Source organism: Ostrinia furnacalis, unplaced genomic scaffold (assembly GCF_004193835.3).
Source record: "Ostrinia furnacalis isolate ACB-3 unplaced genomic scaffold, ASM419383v2 OfSCF3032, whole genome shotgun sequence".
NCBI classification, from domain to species: domain Eukaryota; kingdom Metazoa; phylum Arthropoda; class Insecta; order Lepidoptera; family Crambidae; genus Ostrinia; species Ostrinia furnacalis.
The window spans coordinates 66,173-92,643 of NW_021133271.1; the positions used below are offsets into that span (position 1 = coordinate 66,173).

The 26,471-nt window shown below is 38.1% G+C and overlaps 3 protein-coding genes and 1 long non-coding RNA gene across 8 annotated transcripts in view; 3 read left to right on the plus strand and 1 right to left on the minus strand.

Moving 5' to 3' along the window:
- Nucleotides 1-1,339: 1,339 nt before the first annotated feature.
- On the plus strand, nucleotides 1,340-7,781 carry RanBP3 (ran-binding protein 3). 4 transcript variants are annotated; one of them, XM_028310570.1, is made up of 7 exons: nucleotides 1,340-1,443; nucleotides 2,054-2,182; nucleotides 2,447-2,853; nucleotides 3,987-4,115; nucleotides 4,358-4,378; nucleotides 5,124-5,375; nucleotides 7,022-7,781. In XM_028310570.1, the coding sequence occupies exons 1-7, from the start codon at nucleotides 1,425-1,427 to the stop codon at nucleotides 7,406-7,408; spliced, it is 1,344 nt and encodes a 447-aa protein (XP_028166371.1). In that variant the 5' UTR covers nucleotides 1,340-1,424; the 3' UTR covers nucleotides 7,409-7,781. The 4 variants fall into 4 exon arrangements, with proteins under 4 accessions (XP_028166371.1, XP_028166372.1, XP_028166374.1 ...); XM_028310573.1 differs by lacking the exon at nucleotides 1,340-1,443 and adding an exon at nucleotides 1,482-1,617; XM_028310574.1 differs by lacking the exon at nucleotides 1,340-1,443 and adding an exon at nucleotides 1,809-1,829.
- Nucleotides 7,782-8,501: 720 nt separating this feature from the next.
- On the plus strand, nucleotides 8,502-12,793 carry LOC114357113 (odorant receptor 46a). The gene is made up of 8 exons (XM_028310585.1): nucleotides 8,502-8,693; nucleotides 9,213-9,342; nucleotides 9,686-9,887; nucleotides 10,137-10,403; nucleotides 10,499-10,598; nucleotides 10,741-10,845; nucleotides 12,122-12,274; nucleotides 12,590-12,793. Exons 1-8 carry the CDS (start codon nucleotides 8,502-8,504, stop codon nucleotides 12,635-12,637), a joined length of 1,197 nt encoding a protein of 398 aa, XP_028166386.1. The 3' UTR covers nucleotides 12,638-12,793.
- Nucleotides 12,794-13,930: 1,137 nt separating this feature from the next.
- The window catches only part of Pkcdelta (Protein kinase C delta), a 37,089-nt gene continuing 24,548 nt past the window's right edge, over nucleotides 13,931-26,471 (plus strand). The window contains exons 1-4 of one of the 2 annotated variants that reach the window (XM_028310583.1): nucleotides 13,931-14,050; nucleotides 17,006-17,100; nucleotides 23,140-23,341; nucleotides 23,932-24,061. In XM_028310583.1, coding sequence (XP_028166384.1) covers nucleotides 13,946-14,050; nucleotides 17,006-17,100; nucleotides 23,140-23,341; nucleotides 23,932-24,061 — 532 coding nt within the window. In that variant the 5' untranslated portion in view covers nucleotides 13,931-13,945. Of the gene's footprint in view, nucleotides 14,051-15,555; nucleotides 15,731-17,005; nucleotides 17,101-23,139; nucleotides 23,342-23,931; nucleotides 24,062-26,471 lie in introns of those variants that run through there. The other variant, XM_028310584.1, reaches the window with a different exon arrangement.
- Nucleotides 15,243-16,421, minus strand: LOC114357112 (uncharacterized). The gene is made up of 3 exons (XR_003656277.1): nucleotides 16,342-16,421; nucleotides 15,652-15,796; nucleotides 15,243-15,431 (listed from the first exon to the last, which is right to left on the minus strand). It is a non-coding gene; the product is annotated as an uncharacterized LOC114357112 (long non-coding RNA).

Genomic DNA, 26,471 nt, shown 5'->3' on the forward strand with positions numbered 1-26,471 from the left:
TAACCATCAATTAATAAATAGACAACACAAACATACGAATGCTAACAATGTTTTGTTACTGTTTAACAGTAGTATTGTAAAAGCTATTTATATATGTTTTTAGTATATAGTTGCAAGAGGATATTAAGTTAAAGATAATACTTTATTGGTATTAATTTATCTGTGTCCTGCAAATTTTCATAAATCTACAATCCTTCACTTTCCTCTTCTATCTTTCCAAACCTTAAAATGCAATTATAAAATGTTTGTTTCGTTTTTATTATATTTTTAAATATCTAGAGGGTGCATAAAAGTAATGTACCTCCTACCTACTTTAAAAATATAAATAATACTTTTCTTTGACTTTGGTAAGGGATTGATTAGCTATTATTTTATGTTGAGGACTGAATAGGCCTCCTTTGATATATTTCATGTTATGACCTCAAAAAGATAAGCATGGTTACTAAATAATAACAAATACCTACATCATAAAGTTTAAAGAGATGCATGTTTGATCAGAAAGCACATAATTGTTTTATCTAATATTTGATCAATAACCAATAATAGCAACCGACTTGTATTATTTCCTAGCAAATAATATAAGTTGGTAAAAAACAAACTTTTATAGCTATGGTCTTACCTTCAATAATTATTACTGTCCAACGTGGAATTTATGCACTAACTTTCTTCGAGAGGGCTTTTAGGGGCCCCTACTTTTATATAACTATTAGAGAACGACAAGAACAATTTTTTTATATGCTTTTGCAAATTAATAGCATATCGATATAAACTACTTTAGGTTGCAAATATTGTCTTATGATGCAAAAGCTTAGCCTATAAGTATATGTAAGTTATTGCAATCGTTTTTTAAAAATTTGTATACTTTAATTTTATCACAAAAATTGGAAAAATAGCGTCGAATTTGGGCTAAACTTTTTGACATTGATTGTTCAATGACAATTATGAAAATGACAGACAGCTGGTCACATCTGACAGCTGACCACAGATTGTGCAGCTGACTGACTTTTTGGACGTTCCGAAACTCCTGAAAATTAGTATTTTTCGTCTAGAAATCAAGACTAACGTCTATTAGGGCGTTGTGTTGTGAGCGACTTACTGCGACTTACTCATAAAATGCGAAATGAACCATACTCTCTAATCTGTGAAATGAACCTATGGAAATGAACGCTCGAACTATGGCCCGAAAGAATGAATCATGAATTTGTAATACTTACAATTAGTTAAAAATACAATTGCCTTTTGGGATTCTAAATTTTGTAAAGTCAAACAAAATCTATGAATCATGATGAATAACCAGATCTGTGAATAACGTCTTGAATCGTTTTTAGCCAAAAGGATCACACTGTGAACGAATGATGAATGACATGAACGAATGAATCGAAATGAGTGAATGATCTGCATGCGACATCAAAAAAAATTGTACAATGGCAGACGCAAAGCAAGGTATTTTTTAATTATTACTAATAATTCGATAAATCGTGTGTTGTTTATACATTTAAAGTGATATTTCTTTACTTTACGGGTTCTTGATTTTGTTCGTTGATACTTTTATTCATATAAGTTCCACACTATTGAGAAAGAAGGATACTCAGTGAGTCCTCATGCTGCATCATCAACGTTATTTTTTATTTCTATCACTTACTTAGCGAGTCTCGAGACTTACTTTATTTACCCTTTGTTTCCCTTTTTGAAATCTTTGTTGTCATAAAGATTTCATAATATTTGGTAGAGTTTTGCATTCTTAAAAAAACAATACCAATACCTATTCTTCAGGCTAGCTACTTATGTGTAAGCAACACAATACACACTTGTTTGACTGTATTCGATGTGTAAGTCTAATTTTGTATTCTGCAAATTCTGAATTGTTTATTGAGATAGAAAATGGTGAGGAAAGTTGTAGATTTCGGTAGGATTAGATGTAAAATATAGTTTTCTGCAATTTGAATCCTTCAATTCAATTATGATCATACCAATCTAACACTTAATGTACTCTTCTCTACATTATTATTATTATGCTGCTATACAATGACAAAACATGTTGGTAACTTTTTAGGCAAATCTCCAATGGAGGACTATTACAATGGATCCTCACAGTCCCGTGTGGTGCTGGCCAAGCCAAGGCTCGGTGGATTCGGATCGTCCAGTTTTGCTTCTAGTTCTAACAAAAGCTGCAACCCGTTTGGTAAGTGAAACTCTTGCCAGTCTAAGAGCTGTCTGATTTTATACTCAAATGTTTACATAAAAAAGTAAAAAGTATTTTATTTGCCAGCAAGTTTTTCATGCATTACATGCAGCATTTACATGTTTCATTCTGTGCCCTATCTATGTCCTTGGAATAACATTTGCAGCTGTGTATTAAACATCTGACTCAATGCATAATAATAAGCATAAAACTAGAATGTTCTGTCTGAATCTGATAAGAATAAATTTGTTATTTTGTTTTCAGGCTCAGTATTGCGCCCACCACAGTTGAAACCGACCAGTAATCCATTTTTAAAAGTGACTGAGAATTTTGAGGCAGCTGAGAAAGATAAGGAAAAAGAAAAAGATAAGGATTCTGAAGGCACTTCTGAGGATAGGCTGAAAGATACTAAAGAGGAAACAGAGGCTCCTAAGTTCATCCCACTAGGTTCTGCTAATGTTACACCGAGGACTAGTAATCCAGTAGTAGCTCCAGCGCAAGCAACTGCCAGTTCCGCTGGATTTGTGTTTGGTCAGAATTTAAGTGAACGAGTAGTGATAAATGAGAATTTAAACAATGGGGAAGCATCATCAGTGGACCACAGTACAACCAATGGCGCATCCGAATTATTGTTTACAAGCGCTGCAGCATCCGTCAAAGAAAATAATCAGGTAGGAATATTCTAATTAAAACTTATCTATCCTTTAGACTGTGAGTCAGACTACAATTAATTTATAATTACAGTATTAATTAGTGGTATAATTGCATTTTAGAGTTATAATTTCATAAATATAATTTATTACCATTTGTTGTTCCTAGTACATAAATGTTATTTTGATGACTGATAGCTTTAGTTGCATTATGAAAACCACTAGATATGGTCATGGTCACACATTTTAGCACAATCAAATGACATCATTATTAGTGTAAACTTTGAGACCAAATGTTTAGCAGGAAATGTGATATTATTATGTCTAAAAGTTTTTATTGTGACATGTGTTTTATTTATTTATTTAATGCACATAAATCCCAGTACATAAGGCAAATTTAATGCCATTCAGTAATATTTTACATATTTTATTAAATATTTCTAAGGCAAGTTATTGCAATTAAGTTGTGTACTACACCTAGGTAGGTGTACTAAGTCAGCGACGAGCGAGACGCGACGATCAATGCAATCCTTGTCACTGACTTAGGATATCGCGTTGGAAGCCTAGTAGCGCCAACTTATACGGGCGTTTAGGTAGTAGGGACCTCATTCAAAGCTGCAAGGCTATATACTGTGTTTAAGTAATGGTTGGAGGTCCCATGCTGCTCTTGCCGATATGTCTCCTCCATCGGCCGTCGAATCTGTGTGCTATGATGTGCCTTGCCTAGGTGGACAGATGGCCTCATAAATTTTGCAGGCTATGAATGTAGGCCATTGTCACCGGTCAATCTAGAAATAATTGGGGAAGGCTTATGCAGAAGTGTAGCAGATCAATCAATGGGCTTAAATACTCCATTTACCACATTGCTGTAAAAAACCTGAAGGGGCCTTGCTCTGCAAAACTATGTAGTGGTGGACGTCTTGTGGCTCAGCTGATGATAATAATTTGTTTATTTATTTATTTATTTTAAGGACAGCCAACAAAGCATACACCTTATCTAATATCATAAACTTAATACATCAAACATTATGTGGTGTTACATACTACTACTAATAGAAGACAAAAATATTTTTTTTCTCTTTTACATAAATCATGTTTAGAGTCTACAGTTCGTTTCGGGTTCCAATCTTGATGATGATTGTTGTGTCACGCAGGACGAGGCAAGCTCAGGCGAAGCGAGCAGCAGCGACGGCGGCAGCCTGGCGGCCGCGGCGGCGGAGTACGAGCGCTCGCACGCGCGTCCGCCGCCGCCCACCGCGCACTACAACGTCACCGGCGAGGAGGGCGAGACCAACGTGCTGCAGGTAACGCGGGCTTATGGCGTGGGAATAGGAGCGATATTGCAACGTCCGCGGTAGATGGAGCGCCAGACCAACGTGCTGCAGGTAACGCGGGCTTATGGCGTTGGAATAGGAGCGATATTGCAACGGCTGCGGTAGATGGAGGGCGAGACCAACGTGCTGCTGTAACGCGGGCTTATGGTGTTGGAATAGGAGCGATATTGCAACAGCTGCGGTAGATGGAGGGCGAGACCAACGTGCTGCAGGTAACGCGGGCTTATGGCGTTGGAATAGGAGCGATATTGCAACGGCTGCGGTAGATGGAGCGTGAGACCAACGTGCTGCAGTAACGCGGGCTTATGGCGTTGGAATAGGAGCGATATTGCAACGGCTGCGGTAGATGGACCGCGAGACCAACGTGCTGCGGGTAACGCGGGCTTATGGCGTTGGAATAGGAGCGATATTGCAAGGGCTGCGGTAGATGGAGCGCGAGACCAACGTGCTGCAGTAACGCGGGCTTATGGCGTTGGAATAGGAGCGATATTGCAAGGGCTGCGGTAGATGGAGCGCGAGACCAACGTGCTGCAGGTAACGCGGGCTTATGGCGTTGGAATAGGAGCGATATTGCAACGTCTGTGGTAGATGGAGGGCGAGACGCAATGTTGAACTTGATGTTAACTTCTTGTGTCGTTGTAATAAGTGCGATTTTGCAACATCACCGCGCATACACTACCTGTTTAGTACAGAGTAAGACGTTATTTTGCCTTGTTTGGAGTTCATGTGGCTTGATTTGACATCATCAAAGCCATTATGTGATATTTTTCCTGGTTTAATTAGGCTAGCGCTTATCGATTGTCTGGCGATGCCTTAGTTAACGGCATATTTCCTCAACAAAAGAAGAAATAAGCTTCAACTTTCAGTGTAATGCAGGGCCTAATGAATTCCAAATTGTAATACCCATAATATATTATCAAAAACACTATAGTCATCAATTTACTATTTATTTTTCAGATATCCTGCCGCCTTTTCGCGTGGGAGGCCGGTAGCTGGCGCGAGCGTGGCCGCGGCGTCCTAAGGCTCAACGACCCGCCATCGGGCACTACCGGCGGCGCCGCGCGACTAGTCGCACGCGTGTCGGGCTCGCTACGAGTCGTATTGAATACCAAGCTGTGGCCCGGGATGGTGGTGGAGCGGGCCGGGACCAAGTCGCTGAGGATCACCGCGGCTGACGCGCAGCAGCAAGTCAAACTGTTCCTGATCATGGTGAGTGTGGGACTAGTCGCGACTAGTCGCACGCATGTCGGGCTTGCTACGAGTCGTGCTCAATACCAAGCTATGGCCCGGGATGGTGGTGGAGCGCGCCGGGACCAAGTCGCTGAGGATCACCGCGGCCGACGCGCAGCAGCAAGTCAAACTGTTCCTGATCATGGTGAGTGGTGGAACTAGTTGCGACTAGTCGCACGAGTATCGGGGTCGGTACGAGTAGTGCTCAATACCAAGCTGTGGCCCGGGATGGTAGTGGAGCGCGCCGGGACCAAGTCGCTGAGGATCACCGCGGCTGACGCGCAGCAGCAAGTCAAACTGTTCCTGATCATGGTGAGTGGCGGCAGCAATAGTCGCGACTAGTCGAGAATGTGTGTGCAGCTCGTCCACACGACTATACCTTGATTTTTTAGAATCCAGCAGAGATGTAAACAAAAACTTTCATACACAATTACACCATAATCACTTACGTGTTCATAATATCATACACATTATTTAACAAGCCCATGAAACCAACTTTATTTTCACGTTTATGCAAGTTTGAAATCAATCTTTATAATTATTTTAGCAAAATACGTGGACGATGAAAATTTGTGAGACTTGTCAAATTGACTTGACGTTTAAAATCATGTGTTATCTCCATATTGTCTATGACTTGTCTTTGACACATCAGTGCTGTAACCTGTGAGTCATAGACAATAATCTGTAAATTTAATTGATATCATTTTAAGTATTCACTTATTCCGATTACTGAATAATTTGAAATAAAAAATATACGATACTTTGTTTAGTTTTCCAGCGATAACTTCGACAGATAACGTAAAATTATTTTTCAACTTTTAGTGTATACTTTTTCGGAGTCCGTTTAATTTTTAGTCGGTTTTATTTAAACGAAATTATTTTACTTTTTTTTGCAATTATGCTTACGTATTGTTCCATTGCTTATTTTCCTATATAAGTAAATAAAAGAAAAGAAAATAAAAATATTCTTTCAATTGATAGCATCTTAAATTACCTCCCTAGTGGAATAGAGCAACAAAGAACTGAGCGAGCGAGATGTCACTAGTAGCAACACTGTGAAACAGAACTTTTTGAAGTTTAATAACTTTACGGATATCATTGATTGTTTACTGTCCAGTGTGATTTTTGATTACATCTGTGCATACAGTTTGTTTCCTGTTCTCGAAAAATTAATAATCAGTTCACATTAAATGTTGCGACTTTGTTGCATATTTTTAGTATTTTGACGATCACCCGGCGCCGATGATACGCAAGTACTACAATAATTTCACTTCGCGATTAACGAGAGGTTTTGTCGCATCACTACTTCACAGACTAAAAATATTTTTATGTCAGTTGGCCATTTTTGATGACATTTTTGCTGATTTCTAAAAAATTAGACTATAGTTAGATTTACATACATGTGCAACTAGTCTGAATCCTGTGGCTTCAGATTACGATGAGCTGAGTGTCCTAAAATTAGTTGCGTTAATTACTTAACACTAGTTTTCAGCTTTTCACAGGCGGCAGATGGATCTGAAATACTCGCTTTGGAGTCATTAGCTCTTAGAATAGTAGATTAAATTGTAAAATAGGAGATCTGTAGTTAGAGTAGACTAGAAATTAAAGTGTTTTTTTTATTCCAGGGCGCACCAGGCGACATCAACCAGCTGTACAGAACTCTAACCGCACGTATATCCGTCAACAAGCGCGTGGGCAACTGCTCCCAGAACTCCACGTCGCAGAAGGCCGCCGAGCGACTCGAGGCCGCCGCCGACGAGGCCGAGTACTTAGACAAGGCCAACGACGACGTCTACGGCCGCGAGGAGACCCGGTACGACGACAAGGAGACGACCGACGCCCCCCAGGACACGCCCACAACCAGACTCGAAGCCCCGCCCCAACGAAAGACTGAGCCCGAAACCAGCGTCGACGACACCCCAGACAAGGAAACCAAGTCGCTCAAGCGGAAAGAACCGGCCGAGGACGAAACGTCGCCTAAGAGACAGTGCCCCGAAATATTAATAGAGTGATAACGAAGGACCCAGTGTAAAGATTGTGTTGTACGTAAACGTAGGTTCGTCCCACATCATGCGAGCTCTGGATTTCAAAATCTTATGTATCCGAGGAGATCTGTAGAGATATTTATGATTAAATTAATATAGCCTATTATGACATTGTTGATTATTAACGGAGCGTCCATTTCTTGACGATCACTACCGCACGGGCAGTTAAATTTATATTAGTACAAAAACGTTGTAAAATATTTTTGGCTTAAAGTAATTTCACATTCCAATTGTTGCAAGTGAATGCATTGAAAAGCATGATCGGCCGGAGCTGACTACCAAATAAAACAACTAATGTGGTTTATTTTCTAATAGTTGATAAATAAATAATTTTACATTACAGTCATGTATCATTGTAAATACCTGCATGATTCCCACTTTGACTGTTGTACAAATAGATACATTGTTTAACATTTTAGTATTTCATAACCCATTTTCGAAGAAGAATATATAATTTATTTGTAAACCGTGTCGTGGATATTATCCAATTACTTTGATACGGAACAGTCGTAGAAACCGTTTATTACAAACAAGTAAATTATTACCTTGTGTCGTTTCGTTTGTCTAATTGGTGCAGGTTAATTTCACAGATAAGTGTTAACGGAGACCAATCATGTGCATCTAATTGATGTGTTGATTGGTAGTTCTAATAAGTAACTTGAATATTATAAAAGGTGATGTATTTTACACAGGTTAAAACGAGTTATGATCGTAATAAATATTATCTGTTGTATTTGAAGTCCTTTAACTAAAAATCTAAAATGAAATTTGATGACACAGGGCTATGTCTACCTCTGTAACTAGCTATCTACAATACAGCTTTATTGCCTTACTAAACCCGATGAAGTCAATAAAACGAAATAAATCAATTAGAGAATAATAGGAAGGCTGAAACTATATCAACAAGTTTTTTATTATTACGGTTTGTTCATATCGTGCATCGTAAAAAATGACATCACACTGTATAATGGGAATGTGTTTATTGTTTGGACACATGTTACTGTAGCACTAAACAAGGAAAAGTGACTGCTTTTCAATATGTTTCAGGGTTTGAGTCAAGATGGAAGGTCCTTCGACTTACTCTACCTTTAGAGCTTTCGCCCCCCACTTCAATGCTCTCGCTAGAGTAGGGTACTTCAAACTGATAACCCCGATTTCTCCTACCCGGTTGATTTTACACAACTGTTATCGTGGGTTTATATGGTTGTTAGTTCTGTCGTACAACCTTCAGCAGTTGATAAGGATAGTTCAGGTATGACTTGTGAAAATCATCACCATCATCACGCCATTTAGTTTCCATTGCAGGAGCACTTTCTCTAACCTACTAGAGCATTGGTGCCCAAAGTGGGGGGCGCGCTCCCCAGGGGAGGCGCAAAGACCTTTAAAGGAGGGCGCAGGCCATCTATGTACTTGAATATAAAAAACCGAATTAGACCAAGGGGGACCAATGGAGAAGGGGGCGCGTCTCAAATAAGTTAGGGAACCCCTGTACTAGAGGCCAGAAGAGGGAGGATTTGGCCTACATTCCCCACGTTGGCCAGACGGGTTTAGGAAGCCTGAACTCGATGGTCGCATTTTTGTCCAATAATGGCCTTACGGCATCACGGGAAAAGTGGGAGAGGTCCTTTCTATACTGTCGGAGCCACACGGCTGACGACTTTTAAGATGAGTCTATTCGAACTTCCAAACAGCAGTATATTGGAAAGTTTTATAGTATTTTTTAAAGAGTCAATAATATTTTTATTGTACGTTTCTGGTTCTTGGCTTTTAGACACGGCACAGTACAGACGAGATGGTGGATACCCTGTTCATAATGCTGACTACCCTCAACACGCTGGGAAAGCAAGTGGCCTTAAATGCGCGCGTGCGCCGCGTGGATCGGATCCTCAACGTCATTAACGGTTAGAACTCTTTGTTCTAGGAGTTATATTCCCGTAACTAAGTAGTTACGGGAATAAAAAGACTTCTACTGCTTCTATTGACTTGTTTAGAGTCGTACATTTCAAAGGGTAATTCAATATCGATGTATCTACATCGGTATCTACCTACTCTTGTTGCGATCGTATGACCTTCATAAAGCAAATGTTATATTACTATTGGATTGCTTTGGCACGGTCGTAACTTTTTAGTGGAGGCCGCGAATCATGCTTGCTGATCTGAAGTTCGTGGCTAAGGTTATGCTAGCCGATGTAAGTAGATATTGAATTGAGAAGGTCGTTTTATATTTTAATTTGTTTCCTCTAGGCCCTATATTCGCTGCGAAAAATGTAGAGCACGTAGAACTGATGAAACTAAACGAAAAGACCATGGCACGCCTGTTATATTTTTTCCAAGGCATGGCGATGACGGGGTGCGTCATGCATGCCACGTACCCTTTGATCAATAAGGCCTTAGGTCAGGATGAGGTTGCTTCTTATTTTTCTTCTGAAACTAATGGATCCCTAACGTAAGTATTACACAACACACAAAGGAGTGAGTGGTAGTTGGTACATAGCTACTTGTAAAACTGATGGCAATTGGGGCAGGGCAGATAAGTTCTAGAGTAGTGACCACAAACCGGAAAGTGAAAGGTCGTGGAAAGGTGACTGGATGCGCTTGCGAATCCTTTGAGGCGGCCTTTGTCCAGCAATGGACATCTTTATTTGGCTAAAAAGAAGAGAAAAATATATTTGGTGTTATAATTTTAACTTTACAGCTATGAATTAGCGACATGGTACTTATCCCTGGTACTCACAATCCAAGCCTATGGTAACATTACCATGGATTGTACCATTTCGGGATTTTACGCAATGGCCAAAGCACAGCTTCAAGTTTTAAGATACAACCTAGAACATCTTGTGGATATTGATGAGGAGATGGAATCAAAAGATAGTAAGATGCAAGAAAGATTTGCATACCAGGATAGTCAGGCTATACAGTCACGTTTAGTGCATTGTGTGCGACATCATCTACAGATTAAATGGTAAATAAGATCAGTACTTACTTTAGGCATTATTAATTGCAAAATGTAGAGTCACATCTTATCAGTTGGTTCTCAGAATGAACTTATCTTTACAGGTTTGTGAAAGAAGTAGAGTCAATCTTCTGTGAGGCGATGACTGTACAATTTTTGATAATGGCATTTGTTATTTGCATGACTGTTTATAAAATTGTCGGGGTAAGTCCTTACTTATTATTCACGCGTTATTAAACAACTTAATGTTGGATACGAGCTATGCTACGAAAGTACCTACGCTAATATCAAAAAACAATAACTTATATTGTGTTTCTTAATACCTAATTTATGATATTTTTTGTAGCTTAGTGTATCATCAGCAGAATTTTGGATGGTGTTTGTGTATCTAAACTGCATGCTGTCGCAACTTTTCATTTATTGTTATTTTGGGACTCAAGTAAAAGTTGAGGTGAGTGTACATAATGCAGTGGTAGTTTTTTCATATTGCAAATGCAATAATAATATAAAAGAATAAACGACGATCGGTACATAAAACAGAATAGGGGAGACTGGGGCTGGTCCTAACAAATTTTGATTTGAGCGTAATATTTTCTAAACTGCTTTAGCAAGAAACATGGTTTTTTGGTACGTGATGTCAAATTTAATGAGCTTTACGTAAAGTACAACAAAATGTATATAATAATTACCATATCTGAGAAAAATCGAGTTTTGCCAAACAAGTCACTTGTTAGATCTTACCCCCGGTTTGGGGTTGGTTTTAACATCGCTGGGGAAAGTTTTAACAGCGGGGGTAAGAAATAATTTATAGTTGGGAATGGGATTTTGGCTAAGATAAACAACAAAATAATAATCAATGTTTATTAGAAACACTAATAAAATTAAATGCGGTTCCTTACCGTTCATAAAATAAACAGAAAACTTAAATTTTATTAGTTAAATAAACTGACTCACTCAATCAGCATTACTCAAACCAAAGAACAAAAAATAATTTTTGATCATCAAATTATCATTGAAATTCGGCTCCTTGCCGTTTAAACATGTGTAATAAACTTAAAACTTACTAAATCTATCTTTATCAAATAAAATAACAAAAAAAATACTCCTCTAATAAATCAACATACAACTTTGGTTATAAAAGTCAGTATTACTCAATGTTCGGGGCAAATATTAACGCGTTAGAACCTACCCCGTGCATTTTGTTAAAACCAACCCCACGACCTCATTTTGCACAAAATTATTGTTTTTCTTTTACCGGTTATATTTTCGATTAAAACTTTGAAATTAATGAAAAATACAATAACTTCGGATTTATGCAATACCAAAGCCAATTTTCTACGATACATATTTAAAGAGTAATGTAAAAAATTAAACACGTAAAAAAGTTCATTTTCCTGTGAAATTGGAGGCGTCTGACGCAACCTGCTCCCGTGACGCTTGGCCGGCAACTAACAGGTCTAGACACGTTCGCGCTTATTCGTAGGCACAAAGTGCGTTGGAATTAGCGTGGTAAGTCGAATAGGTTCTATGTAATTACGCTGTTAGTATTTACCCCTGTTAAAACCAGCCCCAGTCTCCCCTACTGTCGCACGCATCATATGTTAGTTGAAATAGTCACGATTTTGCATCGAAAATATGTTGGCTGACTGAAGAGCTTTCGACTCTACGTGGAAGCTTTTAGGAGATAAAATGATTTTTCTAATGAATTAACTACTTACTTGTTACAGAGTGAATTTATAGCACAATCAGCGTACTGTAGTTCCTGGTCCCGTCTGTCCCCTGCATTTCGGAGACAGCTGGTGATTCTGATGCAGTGTGCGCGTCCAATAGTCCCTTGTGCCGCGAAAATCGTCCCCGTCTCTCTGGAGACTTACATCGCGGTAAAAAAACTAATTATTATCTAAGTACGTAGGAATCATTGACTTTACTAACCAAACCAGTTTGGCCCTAAGGTTGACTGGAGGAAAATGCCGAAAGGCATTAGGTCCGCCTTATGTACACCGTTCTATGTGCATATAAGTTTTAAATAAAATAAATAAATAAATAAAACCAGGAAAAGAGGGTGTACGTATGGTGGTCATAAGGATTCATAGTATTTTTTATCGCAAATGCTATCTAACAAAATGTTTTCCGATTAAAACATGCCTGAAATTAAAGCTACGAATTTTAAATACAATCTTTCATCTTTTCAACAGGTGTTAAGAGCTTCGTACACACTGTTTACAATACTCGACAAGCAATAGAATTCCTGGAGCAATAAAACGTAGCTACAAATATGATGATAGATCTATATTTGACACAACTGCTTTCAATAAAGCTAGCTATATAAAAGATACACGGATGAAGAGTGGAGTCGAACAACACTGGGGTATTATAAATCGTTATTATTATGTTTTCACACGCAATAAAGAATGTTAACAAATTGATCCGCTTTCATTTCCCAATTATATTCTAAGGAGTGTAAAAGATGATTTAAAACGTTGGTGTTAGTCGTAACGTAACTTTTAATGAGTAAACAGCAATTTCCTTGAAGTCGAGAAACTTTTAACTGTGATTGTCCATCGTGCATCGCTGACTGATTAGTTTTTCTTTGTATGTACTAACAAAAAAGATAACACAAATGTGTGTTAGGTACATGATGAGAGATGGTGTTTTTATCTAGATATAATATAAAGCTGGTTTCAGGAGCCATATGGCTAGTTTCAGGAAATCTACCTATTTTACAAGATTTCATTTTCATCCCAATAGTGTCCGTTCATTCGGTATAAAAATGTAAGATAGAATAAAGTTAAATCTCTACTATGCCGTACTATTTGTGCAGTAACTATCAGCGGTCGTAAAATTGACCACGGAGCGGTCGATTGTCGCGAATCGTTGCGCGCGCGGCGGTGACGACACCGCGCGTTGTTGTGGCTGGATCCGAATTCCATTGTTTCATGTTTCAGTTATTCTTATTTCGAATCGTTGTCAAGTATTTTCGTGTGAAATCCCACGGGATAGGGACGCGGGCTAGTAGTGATTCGCTGTGTAATAAACTTTTTGACAATCCACGGTAAATTAAGCTTTGTTTTATTCATAACGAGACATTTTACTGTAATGCGTTTTTCAACTAACAAACAAAATGGTAAACAATACAAAACATTGTCGTCCGCTGTTGGAATTTGCAAAGGAGTAACATTGAGGTCGTCCAAATATATGTTTTATTTTCTATCATTTATCCGCTATAGCATTCTCGTGCTTGTAAAATAATTATTTTGAGCACCTTATTTTTGAGATCGTTTAAAGTGTTGTGCGATTCGGCGGGCGTCGGCCGTTGAGTCACGCGGACTCCGCCAGACGGTCCAGGAGGCTGAGCCCGCCTCTTCAGTGCTCCGTACGTCGTAAGTGCCGAAAGTCGTGTAAAAAGTTGTATCCGGCCGCGAATAGGTAGCGCCCGGAATTCCGTTTATAAATACGCGGTTCGTACGTGAGCGTGAAGCGGCGCAGCGGCCGAGGAGCGGCAGCGCCGGAGGGCCGGAGCGCGCCGCGATGCGCACGCGCCGCTCCCGCCGATGATATTCACCGGCGGGGGGCGCCGCCGCACCTCGCCCGCGCCCCGCGCCCGCCCGCGACCCCCCGCGCCGCCCGCGCCCGCGCCCAGACAACATGCCAACAACGTAAGTATACAAATCCCTTTACCACCTAAAAACTCAAATACTTTTCATTGTAATCCCGAATCCTTGGTTTTCATCCGAATTTGTATCAAAGGCACACTCGTTTCGTGTTTTTCTGTCAATTAGCAACGCGGATGATGTTTATTTATACGTTCATTCATGCTAATATGCAGCATGCTTCGGTTTATGACTCGTAGTAATCGTTTCGCGCATTAATTAGATACCATAATTTTAGTGAATTGTATCTGCAACCATTTTTTATAAACTTATACTAAATACAAGGTCTTTATTTGGAAAAACATGAAAGGAATTTTCACGTGGCGTGTAGTTGTGTGCATTTGGTCTAATTGCCTCGCGCGTTGGCAGAAGCGTGTTGATTGTAAACATAATTTCAGGAGTTTACGGTTATACCAAAACAAAGCTGTATTTTCCTATAACAATATGCATTAGCGTAGAACCGTGCATAGAAGGGGTAATTTAATTATCTGCTGGATATTTTAATAAAATCATGTAGTTGTTTATAAATAGGTCATAAGAGTTTCACGAAAATGCATCGGGAACGCTGCGCAGATCAACAACGCTACCTACAGACACCTGAATGAGCACGCCGCGCTGGAGTTACAGTTCCATCGTTTACCGCTTGCCTCGTCGTAGTACATCTATTTATACCCATGCATTTAGTCCGTGATCTGGTACCGCACTTAACCTTGGTGTTCAATCGGCTGCGATCAATAGGAGGTACCTACCTACACCTTACATAATAATATTTCACGCTCCAACTATTGCATTATGGAGTAGATGTAGAGACAAGTAGGGCAGAGTATAGGTATTAGATTAAAATAAAGAGTGTTACATACCTACTTATGTATGTATTACATATTTGTAACTAGGTACTTCTCTGAAAAAATACTTTTCTTAAAAATGGGAAATACAATCGCATCACATAGGTACGAGTATCGCAGTGTTAATTTTATAGACTTCCGGAATACTTAACTTTATCTGAAGCTGTAAGTATATGCTACGTGTACCTACAATTAAATAATATTTAATTACTATAAACATCGGAAATACAATTCGAAAAATGATTTTATTTATTGTTAGAAACTGCAATTTAAAGTTGTAAGTGTGCTTGTAATGAAATAATATAAAGTAATTGTAATTGTTCACTGAAGTTTATTAACCAGAAATTATTTAATACCGCGCGATCGAGGACGTCCTGAGTTATTCTATACGTGATCACAATGAAACTAAGTACATAGTTAACTATAAGTTGTATTGTAGTACTATAGCGTGCTGTATGTATTATGGGCTTGCCCTTACAGGCCGGCTCGCAGCCCTCGTGAGTCACGCCACGCTTCACGTGTCCAGTTTCACGCCATCCAACCTGAATAACATGACAAACGAATTCTCAATTTTGCCATTAGCCATACATACTATAACTCAAAGCCGTAATCGCCCGGATCTATGCCAGGGAATGCGTAAAAGAGACCTTGGTGCTCGAAGCAACGCTTTCTATGAATGCTGTTGCATCTAGTAGCGTCCCTTCTGCTGAAAGGGCGTTACATGAGTGCACGATTCGCCGTTATTGGCTATGACATACATACTTGTCTGTCTTCGCTGGTGGTGACGTGAGTTGGCGATGCGGCGCGCCACCTCATCCGCGGCATGGCATCCTGGTTCTGGGTATGTCAATGTCCAATTTCTCATTTCGTGGAAATCGACGACCGGCTCACTCAATTAAATTTATCTCTGCATGGTAAACGGATTTTATTTAAAACCAACACAAATTATTTTAGCAGGCATCAAGGTGCGCGCATCACTGCACTCCAACGATTGCCAAATTCAAATAATCATATGAAATCGTAGATAGATATTTACGCAATTCGAGCATTTAACGTATGGCTCGAAATTCGCATAAAAGTAAATCAACCGCATACTGGCAACAATTTGTTGGTATAAATTCATAAAATGAAAGCATAAATTCATTCAATTTCACTCCACGTATTTTTTTACATCGACGTTCCGTGTTTACTGAAGTAAATGCATCTTTGTAATATTATTTATTGTTGTCTAGTCTTTTTAGTGGCGCACGATTGTTGGCAATCAGTCAAGTCAGCTAATCTTAATTGTTTTAACACACTCAATCTCGCTCTTCTAATTAAACCATACATACTTTAAAGACCACAGGAAATAATTTTGGTAAGTATGAAAGATAAAAATAGTGGTTTCAATTAAACCACATGAGTAAATAGAACGGTCAAAACCATATAGCGTGAGTGATTTTATTACCATACCCCGTGTAATTTAACGATGAACGCACTGGAAATCACAAAGCAGGAAGCACTATAAAATAGTTAATATACTCCTATTGTATGCGCTGTTACTATAATCCGTGTCAAAGTTTATGAGCGAATACCGTGTATATGACAAGTCTCAAGCGTAAAGGCCAACGTATGAGTAATGTATCTACGAGTATGACGACTACGAAATTTTGAGAATTTCTGATCATGGGTCATTATACAGTACGAGTAATAATAGTATCTTATCAATTTAAAAATAATGCTGCGTGGTAATAATCCTGTCAGCCTTTTGGGCACACATACCTTGGGGGAGGCCTTTGTCCAGCAGTGGACGTCATTTGGCTGAAACGAACGAACGAACGAACCTAGTAGGAGGCCTGCCCACACTACGTCTTCCAGCCCGTGGTCACAACTCGAGAACTTTTCTGCTCCAACGGCCATCGTCTCTACGAGCTATGTGCCCCGCCAACTGCCACTTGATTTTAGCAATTCTAAGTCGCGGGAAGAGCCTGGATGCGGGCAGCGCAGGACCGTTCATTGTGGAAAACCTTGGGGAGGCGTTTGTCCAACAGTGGACGTCATTTGGCTGAAACGAACGAACGAACGAACTATGAAGATATTATAAATACTATTAACATTATTACCTGTCAATTTCCAGTGGTTCCCGGGCGCGGCGTGCGGCGAGGGCGAAGCGCCGCGGCTCTCGCGCGCCAAGCGCATCACCCAGCGGCGTGGGGCCATCAAGCACCACAAGTGAGTACCTACAATGAACAGTTAATACAATTAATAGACCTTATCCTTATGGTAATGAGCAATCGCCATAGGGTTTTTCGCTATTCGCTGGGTGCGAAGTACTAGGTGGGGGGGACATAATCTATCGCAGCGCTCATGGTGGTCAAAAGTAGAAATAATGTTAGCTCTGTCATCAGATGTATCTGTCAATGGCAAAGCGATTCTACATAATACATTTTAATATCATTAATTAATCGCATGAAAAGGGTCCTACTGGGAACTTAAATAAAAGAGTGGACTGTATTTCGATAGGGCTGTTTTAATAGCCGTTTACAATTTGGAAATAACTAAACTATACAACGTGGTAGTACAAAAATGAGTCACAGTAGTTGTTGTGCACAGATGTTTGCCTTATGATGAGAGCGTGAATTATTGAACTCTGCCCTTGTTTTGTTCTTAATTCTTCTACATCTCGGACTTGTCCAGCCAATACCAACAACTTTCCTTTAAATACGGTTTGTGGTTGGAATTTGATATTGTAACTCTCACAAACCCGGTCTTCAAAACGATACTCATTTCGATCTGAAAACGATATTTAATTTATTACTAGCGATACAGAAACATTTAAATATATTTACTGTTATATAATGAAACCGTTAAAGTAGCTTTTTCTTTTTGTTTTACTGTAAAACTACAACTATAAATGAAGTAAACAAACCCTGACACAATCAAAATTAAACACACTTTTTGGACTTACCTCATTTGATTTGAATGACCAAAATGATTTCAAAACCTTTTTTCCACCCAAATCGTGGTATCACAACAATTTATTAGTTTAAAATATTTGTTATTTTTTCATTTCGATATTTTTTCACAAATATACGACCTAAATGTCAATGTGACAGAGCCCACAAAGTTGTGGACGCTAGTTGGCGCTGTAATCGTGCACGGAGCCAATAGCATTTATTCTATATATATAAAAGAAAGTCGTGTTAGTTACTCCACTTATAACTCAAGAACGGCTGAACCGATTTAGCTGAAAATTCTCAGGGAGGTAGTTTAGAGCCAGGAGAAGGACATAGGATACTTTTTATCCCGTTCGAAATTAAAAAAAAGTCTGCTTATTTATTGCCATTAAGGCGGAACAAAGTTCGCCGGGTCAGCTAGTTATTTATATTAGAGAAACAAACAATTTTGATATACATATTTTTCGCACAAACATCACATCGCACCAATAAAGCATCGATGGAATAAAATATCGCTCAACTGAATTACCGACACAACGTGTTCGATATAATAAAAATCGAACTATCAACTTTCGAATACAAGTAGCGAACCCATCCATATTACTCCCTAATACTATTAACAGATGATTTTTGCAACAAAAATATTTAGTCTGATGAAATGAAATAAATAATGTGCTGCCGTCTTTACTTACGTCTTGAAGTCAAAAAAATACCTTAAAAAGTACCTTTCTTAAAATTTTCATAATTCGGAATTACGATTAGGGTGAAAACTGCTACGATTCGTAGCATCGGAAGTCGGATAACCGCTTTCGACAGGGCAGCTACGGCTCGTAGCAGCGTAGAGGTTTCGTAGCCTAAGGGCGCGGGCGCTACGAGGCTACGTAAGCACCCGTTGATGTCTTTCGACAAGAAGGCAGCTACGGCTCGTAGCGGCGTAGAGGACTCGTAGCCTAAGGGCGCTACGAGGCTACGTAAGCACCCGTTGATGTCTTTTCTAAGGTTCTTTTCTAGAGAAAGCAATTTGATTTTATGCTGCTTAAAAAAAAATCCGTGTACGGTGATTGATAACATTGTATAATAATTTAATTTATGTACCTACCTACTAACTTATATGAAACAAATAAACAAATCTTGATTTGTGTTATATGTAACTGTCGATCACTGTATAAAAGTAGTTTAATTTCTTCCCTCATCCATTTGTACACATGACCTTATAATAAGTAGCTATATGCATCTTATGTACGATTATATGGATCTACAGTGCAACTATACAGTGTGAGTCACGTTAAAGTGTACATATGAAAATAGATGAAACTAGACCTATTTTTATCGACAAAAAAGAGGTCAAAAATGTTTTGAGATTTTTTTTTAATTTTTTATATAATTTTTTTTCTTCCAATTACTTATTGTAAAGAAAACGTAATAACTTTTAAACTAAGCGGTATATCCTGATAAAATAAAAACAGTAATAATGCTAAATAACAGGCGATACTAAAAAAAATACATAAAATACACAAAAAAGGCCAAAAAATAATAAAAAAATATACTTTTTGAAAAAAATCTGCTATGAAATTTGTGTTTTTTTGGTTATTTGATAAATTTCTCCAAAAAATGTCCCTCTAACCGGTGGTTTTTATTACTTTTTATTATTCTCTATCGTATTACCTTTGTAAAACTAATAATCACATGTCTCTATCCCTATCACAACATTTGCTATGATCGTTTGAAAAATGCCTACCACAACATTATTCTCCGCTACAGGTAGAGACAATTTTAATTTTAACTAAAATGCTTATTTTACTTCGAAATCTTTTGTTTTTATTTGAAATCTAACTTGTCTTTATCAAAATTACAAATCTAGAGCCATTTTCAGTTTCGTTGTTAACGAAGCGTTGAATGGCGCGCCCCGAGAGGCTTAGTTCAAACGATCATTGCAAACGTTGTGATAGGGGTAGAGACATGCGATTTTTGGTTTTACAAAAGTAATACGATAGAAAATAATACAAAGTAATAAAAACCACCGGTTATAGGGGCATTTTTTGGAGAAATTTATCAAATAACCAAAAAAACACGAATTTAAAAGAAGATTTTTTTAAAAAAGTATCATTTTTTAATATTTGTTGGCCTTTTTTGTGTATTTTATGTATTTTTTTAGTATTGCCTGTTATGTAGCATTGTTACTGTTTTTATTTTATCAGAATATACCTCTTAGTTTAAAAGTTATTACGTTTTCTTTACAATAAGTAATTGGAAGAAAAAAAAATCTATAAAAAATTTAAAAAAAATCTCATAAATTTTTTGACCTATTTTTTGTCGATAAAAATAGGTCTAGTTTCATCTATTTTCATATGTGCACTTTAACGTGACTCACACTGTATGTATACATTTCTAACTAACTGATACAGGTAGGTACTTAGACGACTTTCTCTGTCGTAAACAGAATATACGGTCATTATTTTACGAAGTCGCTGTCTTGACTAAGCCAGACCGACATGCTTTATGTTCTATCCAATACACAGATTAGAATGATTTAACCACACAGACATTGCGTAGATAAGTAGGTACCTATTCGTACTTACTAAATGTTTTGGATTTATTAAAAATGGAAGTTTGCCATAGTGGTTGCTATAAAAAAAGCAGGGGGCGAACCAGACATTTCGTCATAAGAATGGCCAATAGCTGTGCGATTAAAAAAATCTCTTGTATTCTAAAATGTCCGCACGTGAGGTGTTGTAAGTCTTAATCGCTTTGAACTGCGGCCAACCGTCTGTCTTCGCGAGACTTTTCACCTTTGTTGAAAGTATAATAGGTCTATTTACCCAGGGGAACAATTCATATGGTGTGTGAAATTGAATGTTATGTCTGCCCAGTAATGTACAATACAGCTTGCCGCCCTCAGCAGTTAATTTTGTAATGTAAACGTTTGTAGACATAACACGCCCTTCAAAAGTACTTACATTCTCTTGTCTTGTCTTTGTAGTCAAACGCTTGACTGCTCAGTAGTTCGCGAAAATCTGGATTTTTTGGACATGTTTCCAACGTGGATCCGTGATCGATCCGATTATCTTTTCAGATACCATACGATTTTTCAATATGTATGTAGATTAGTAATTGGATACTTACTTTTCTGTAATATTTTGAAATCAATAACAAAGTTTTAATAGTAGAAGTGTAAGATAAATGCTTGTATTTAACGCCCTAAATGAAAATTATTTTATATGTAAACAGATAATATTTTATGCAAATGAGGTGTCAAAGAAGTGAAAAGCACAGCAGGATGGAGCTAACAGTAGTTTGTTGCCAAATAATTTATTTTCGTTTTCACCACAAATTCTCGCATAATATGTAGTACCTGCCCACATGAATGGTAAATTTAAATGTAACAAGTGTAATAAAGTGCCACGATTCGGTGCGGTCTTTCATCTGAACTTTCTTTGTAGTTTCTTGATTGTTCAAAACATTAAAATACATTTTTGTTCCAAAATCACACTTATAACGACTAAATAAGATTCTACCACGCTTTAGCTTGATGTGCAGTCGTCGGTACATGTTTGGTAGTACAGTCAGCGTCAAACAGCGTATAATCGTGACGACCAACGTAGCCAAAAAGTTCGCAACACGTCTTTGTTCCAATTGGAATAAGGTCGTGTTGTCAATTTTTTGGCCACTTTGGTAGTCACGACCTATTTGACGCTGACTGTACTTGTAAACAAAAAACATTGTCCAATGTGTCAGCTCACATGCATGTTAACGACGTATCTTGGCATTCCGAAGACGAAGACGAATCTATAACGACTTGTCTGAAGCCAATATGTAAACCGTTTCAGTCACACACAGCAGATTTTTAAAATTACACAGTCTGGTTCACTGAATCACTGCTATGACATCGCTACTTCCCTACTAATATTATAAATGCGAAAGTAAACCTATTTTGATTAAATTTGGCATAGAGATAGTTTGAGTCCCGGGAAAGGACATAGGATAGTTTTTATCCCGGTTTTTGAAACAGGGACGCGCGCGATAGAAAAATTCTGTGACGGACAAAATTTCACGCGGGCGAAGCTGCGGGCGGAAAGCTAGCGTTTCATAATTTTATCAAATTACATACTACCATATCGTACTTTAAGTAAAATACGTATGGTAAAGTCGATGCTGTTTCCGACTGGAAGCGAATATTATTCCTGTCAGCCGACTGCATATTGTAGAAGTTTGTTTTCCACTTTATGCTTATACCTTACTCCTTGACTCGTTATGCGCATCCTCGTGTTTCGCATTCTTGGCGCTGGCCAACTATTATCATCAGCTATCCATCAAGTTCGGAGCCGCCTACGTGGTTTTTATATTACTGTGACAAACAAACTTATTTCATCGATTGACATAGATTAAGTATCGATTTTTTCGATCTAATAAAATATTGCTAAATCCAAATTAGATAGCGGAAGTCAATGCTCAATATTTTATTGTCATATTGTCACTTTTGACCATGGTAACAGAATGGTGTTTATTTATTAGTCACTATCACTATCAATCTCTACATAATCTATCTATATAAATAAAAATGAATTGCTGTTCGTTAGCTGGGCCGATTGAGCTGATTTTGGTTTTAAAATGTTTGTCGTAGTCCAGGGTAGGTCTAAACGGTGAGCAAATAAGGAAAAATTGCGATGGCTTATTTATTGCCGTTAAGGCGGAACAGAGTTCGCCGGGTCAGCTAGTTATAAAATAAAACAAAGTCGGTTTTCTGTCTGTCCCTATGTTTCTTAAATCTTTTTAACTACGAAACGGATTTTCATTCGGTTTTAAAGTATAATAAATGTACTGTGCGAAGCATGGGTGCGGGCGGGTCGCTAGTAAATAGTATTTTGTAAGTGGTCGTCTAGAAAATGAATAACAACTAGAGCAGGGGTTCCCAAACTTATTTGAGACCCCTTTCGACCATAAAAAGAATCCGCGCCCCCCTCCTTTATTAGGTTTATTTATAGGTCGTATCAGCAGTCTGGAATGTATCCTTTCAGGGATCGCAGGTTTTTTAATACTTCACTACACAAATAGTCCGCGCCCCCCACTTTGGGAACCCCTGCACTAGAGGATGTAACAGCTGCGCTATTTTCAGCTAGTACATAAGTTAGGCTACTTTTAATGATTAGGGTGAACACTATCGTGTAACCAACCAATCAACTGCTTAACAACTTTCACTGCAAACAAGTTTAACAATGCTCGATTAAAATAACTAGGTATATTTATTTTTCATTGTGGTTCGGTCGAATGATGTTTGAGTTGAGATGTCTAATTTTAAGTGTTTGCTTGACTTCAGAATCCACGAAGTGAATGGTCACCGGTTCGTGGCGAAGTTCTTTCGGAAGCCGACGTTCTGTGCGTTCTGTAAGGAGTTCCTGTGGGGATTCGGGAAGCAGGGCTACCGCTGCGTGGTGTGCCAGACGGCTGTCCACAAGAGGTGCCACAACAAGCTTCTCGGGAAATGTCCTGGCTCACCGGCGTATTCCGATGCCACAGTGGTAAGAATGTGCGGTTACTAACGTTTTTTAATTAATAAGTATTGAATACGACTAGGTATTCGTATTAATTAAATGTAGGTAAGTATGTACCTACATTTAATTGTTTGACTGACATGATAAATATCGATTCGTTTAACTGGCATGATATATTGATAAAAGACACGCAAACATGAACTGCTTGAGTAATAGTTGTTGAAAACTTCTCACAAGTTGCTTTTTTCATAATACGGCCTACGTTTTCTGCATATAAGTATACTGATTTATCAGCTCACTCTTTCTCGTTAGAAACATTTTACCACGCACGCAATATTACCTACTGCAGGTCGAACTCAAACATAGTCATCTGGGCTCAAACTCTCAAAATAAGGTCCAATATTTTTTTATCATCACCAAAATTATTGTAAGACTTTAAACGCATCGCTGAATGGGAATGATTTATCTCTCTCAGTTTAAAAAAAATTTTCATTAGCCTCCTAACAAATAACGTCACATGTGTTATAAGGCTGTTGAAGGCATGAGATAAAAGGTTTTTTAGTTTTTAGTTCGCGACTCCCACTATAATACTAACTTCCTACCTTTTCTTTTTGCAGTACCTGCGAGAGCGATTCAAGGTAGACGTGCCGCACCGATTCCGTCCGCACCAGTTCATGTCGCCGACGTTCTGCGACCACTGCGGCGCTCTGCTTTATGGATTCTTCCAGCAGGAGCTCAAGTGTGAAGGTACCATCTAAAATCAGAAGAGCTTCGCTGCAAAATAAGGCTTGAAATGCATGAAAAAAAGCGAAATAAAGGAGGGTGATAAACAGTCAATAGGCTAGTTTCCTAAAAAATCTTTTAGTCCGTCAATTTTATGATCAAAAAATATTGGACACGTATATTTTACACGTATACAAGTAATTACGAAATTATGGTACGTTGAAGTTCCGCGTGACGTCACAGAGCTACACTTTCAAGCACTCCTTGATGTCACGTACTTACCTCTTCTTTTGAACTTTGGCGCGTTTCATCTCTTTCAATTTTCATTATTTTGAAAAAGTAAAATACACGTATCGAGTACGTTTTGACGGACTAATTCAAACTCTTGCTTTTTAACTCAGGAAACATTCCTATTGCATAGATAAACCCTTTCAAAAAGAATTCGAACCTATTTCAAAATGAAGGGTCCACTAATTAATGATTAATATCTCTTTTCTATCTATTTTTAGAGCAATTGTTTTTAATTTCCTTAGATGAAAAGAAAAATGAAAGAAATGAAATTAGAAAACGAAAGTTTGACAAGTATATTATCTTTTTGTTAAATCAATTAAAAAAAGCCCAAAAAAGGACATAGCTATCATTATTGCAGTGCAGTGGAGCCTTCTTATGATACAAGTACTACTTGAATTAAGTAATAAATAGCTTTTCCGGTGTGTGTTTGTCATATACGAGATGACACGCGTGCTTTATTTTGCACTTTAAAATAAACCAAGCATCGCAGCTTCAGCGTGTTTGTTGCTTGCTCGTACATTACTGCTTTAAAAAAAACTGAAAAAGCCCTACGGAACAGCCACATCTACATTTTTTTCTAACCAGGGACATAGAAAAAAATATTGAGGCGTGACCTCCCAGTATTTGAGATGCCTAAAAAAAGTCGAATTACTTTAATGTGCAAGATGTGTGTTGCCCATGCATTGGGCGTTTCAAATTAACAAACTATTGAAAAAATTGTTTCAAAAACAGTAAGTAATAACTTAATGTTTTTGAAACAATTTTTTATGCTATTTTACGAATCGACGGTGTAAAATAGCTGAAAATTAAAAATAGTCATTGACGTGTTAAGTTTGATAGTAACTTCTTATCTTTACTGTAAGATGTGTTCTCATTGTTCGATGCAGTCTACATTAAATCTAACCTTACAACCAGTATGCATTACACACTTCAGTGCCAGTAAATGGTAAATCTGGGTTTTATTTTAACTATTAAACACATACCTACTAATTATTGGTTAAAAATGCATGGAAAATTACAAATGAGTGGCAATTCAGTATAAATAGCGCCCATAATTTACACACATCAAATACATTCTTTAACTTATGACAAACTTGAGTATAAAGGTTTTTACAGATATTTCTAGGTAAAGGCAGATATTTGCTGCAGAGATGATGTTGACTTCGCTTAGTTCCACCAACGCCTGATACAGATTTTATTGTTCTCCAACTCAAGCTAGCTTTGCGTTTTTCTCAATGAAAAAAAAATCAATGAGATCAGAGAAGACCTCGCCAGATTTACGCCGCCAGTGACTCAGCTGTCAGTAGTTTTGTATTTATGGTGTTTCAGTTTATTTTCAGCAAATAAACCTACACAAATCGTAAGCAACGACTTCGGTAGCTGCCGAAGATGGCAGTAGAAGTGGTAACTGGCAACCGCAGTCTCTCTCAAGGTGTCTTGCATAAAGCATGTTTTGCATAAAATCAAATGGGTCATCAAACGTCGTACTAATGGTTGTACCTACTTCTAATGTCAAAGTATTTTTTTCAGGTGTCGATTACATAACTCCTAATATTATCTAATTAGAGCTCCGTTCGCTTTCTAAGAGAACGCGATTCTCCCAGAAATGGATAGGTAACGAATGTAATCCAGGGCATCTTCCGCACTCCCATGTTATGACACAGACAGTTACTGTGGAAGTAACTGTCCATGAAAATCATCAAGTTAAAACATAACCCTCTTTCTGACGCAGTGGGGTAAAAAAGAGAAGCCACTTAATTCAGTAATTTGTTTCAGTTAGGTGACGTCGAATGTTGATGTATAATATCAAATTCTAGAGTAATGTACACACGACAGCTGATCAGGCTACCCATTTGTGTTGCAAACTCGCCCTCTATTACAACTGCACAAGAACCCACAGTGGTTAATTTGACGTGCCGTCGTCTGTACATAATATTTGTTATCTTTTGTGTGATAGACGCTGCAGGAAACAAAAATATCCTTGCATCACAGCTCTTTCCTTGCATCTTGCAAAATATTAGTACATAAGTCTAGTAGATAAGTTAATTTCTGTAACACATTTGTTTGTCATTCCTAAAATAAATAAATAAATAAATCTGTTGGTACGTGAACCAGAGAGGAAACACGAAGAAAAAATAAATGC

Coding starts and splice junctions, on each gene's coding strand:
- LOC114357113 (XM_028310585.1), top strand. CDS start 8,502: ATGGAAGGTCCTTCGACTTACTCTACCTTTAGAGCTTTCGCCCCCCAC. Junction 8,694..9,212: donor AGTTGATAAGGATAGTTCAG/GTATGACTTGTG, acceptor CTTGGCTTTTAG/ACACGGCACAGTACAGACGA. Junction 10,846..12,121: donor GGACTCAAGTAAAAGTTGAG/GTGAGTGTACAT, acceptor TACTTGTTACAG/AGTGAATTTATAGCACAATC.
- RanBP3 (XM_028310571.1), top strand. Junction 4,137..5,123: donor GCGAGACCAACGTGCTGCAG/GTAACGCGGGCT, acceptor TTTATTTTTCAG/ATATCCTGCCGCCTTTTCGC. Junction 5,376..7,021: donor TCAAACTGTTCCTGATCATG/GTGAGTGTGGGA, acceptor TTTTTATTCCAG/GGCGCACCAGGCGACATCAA.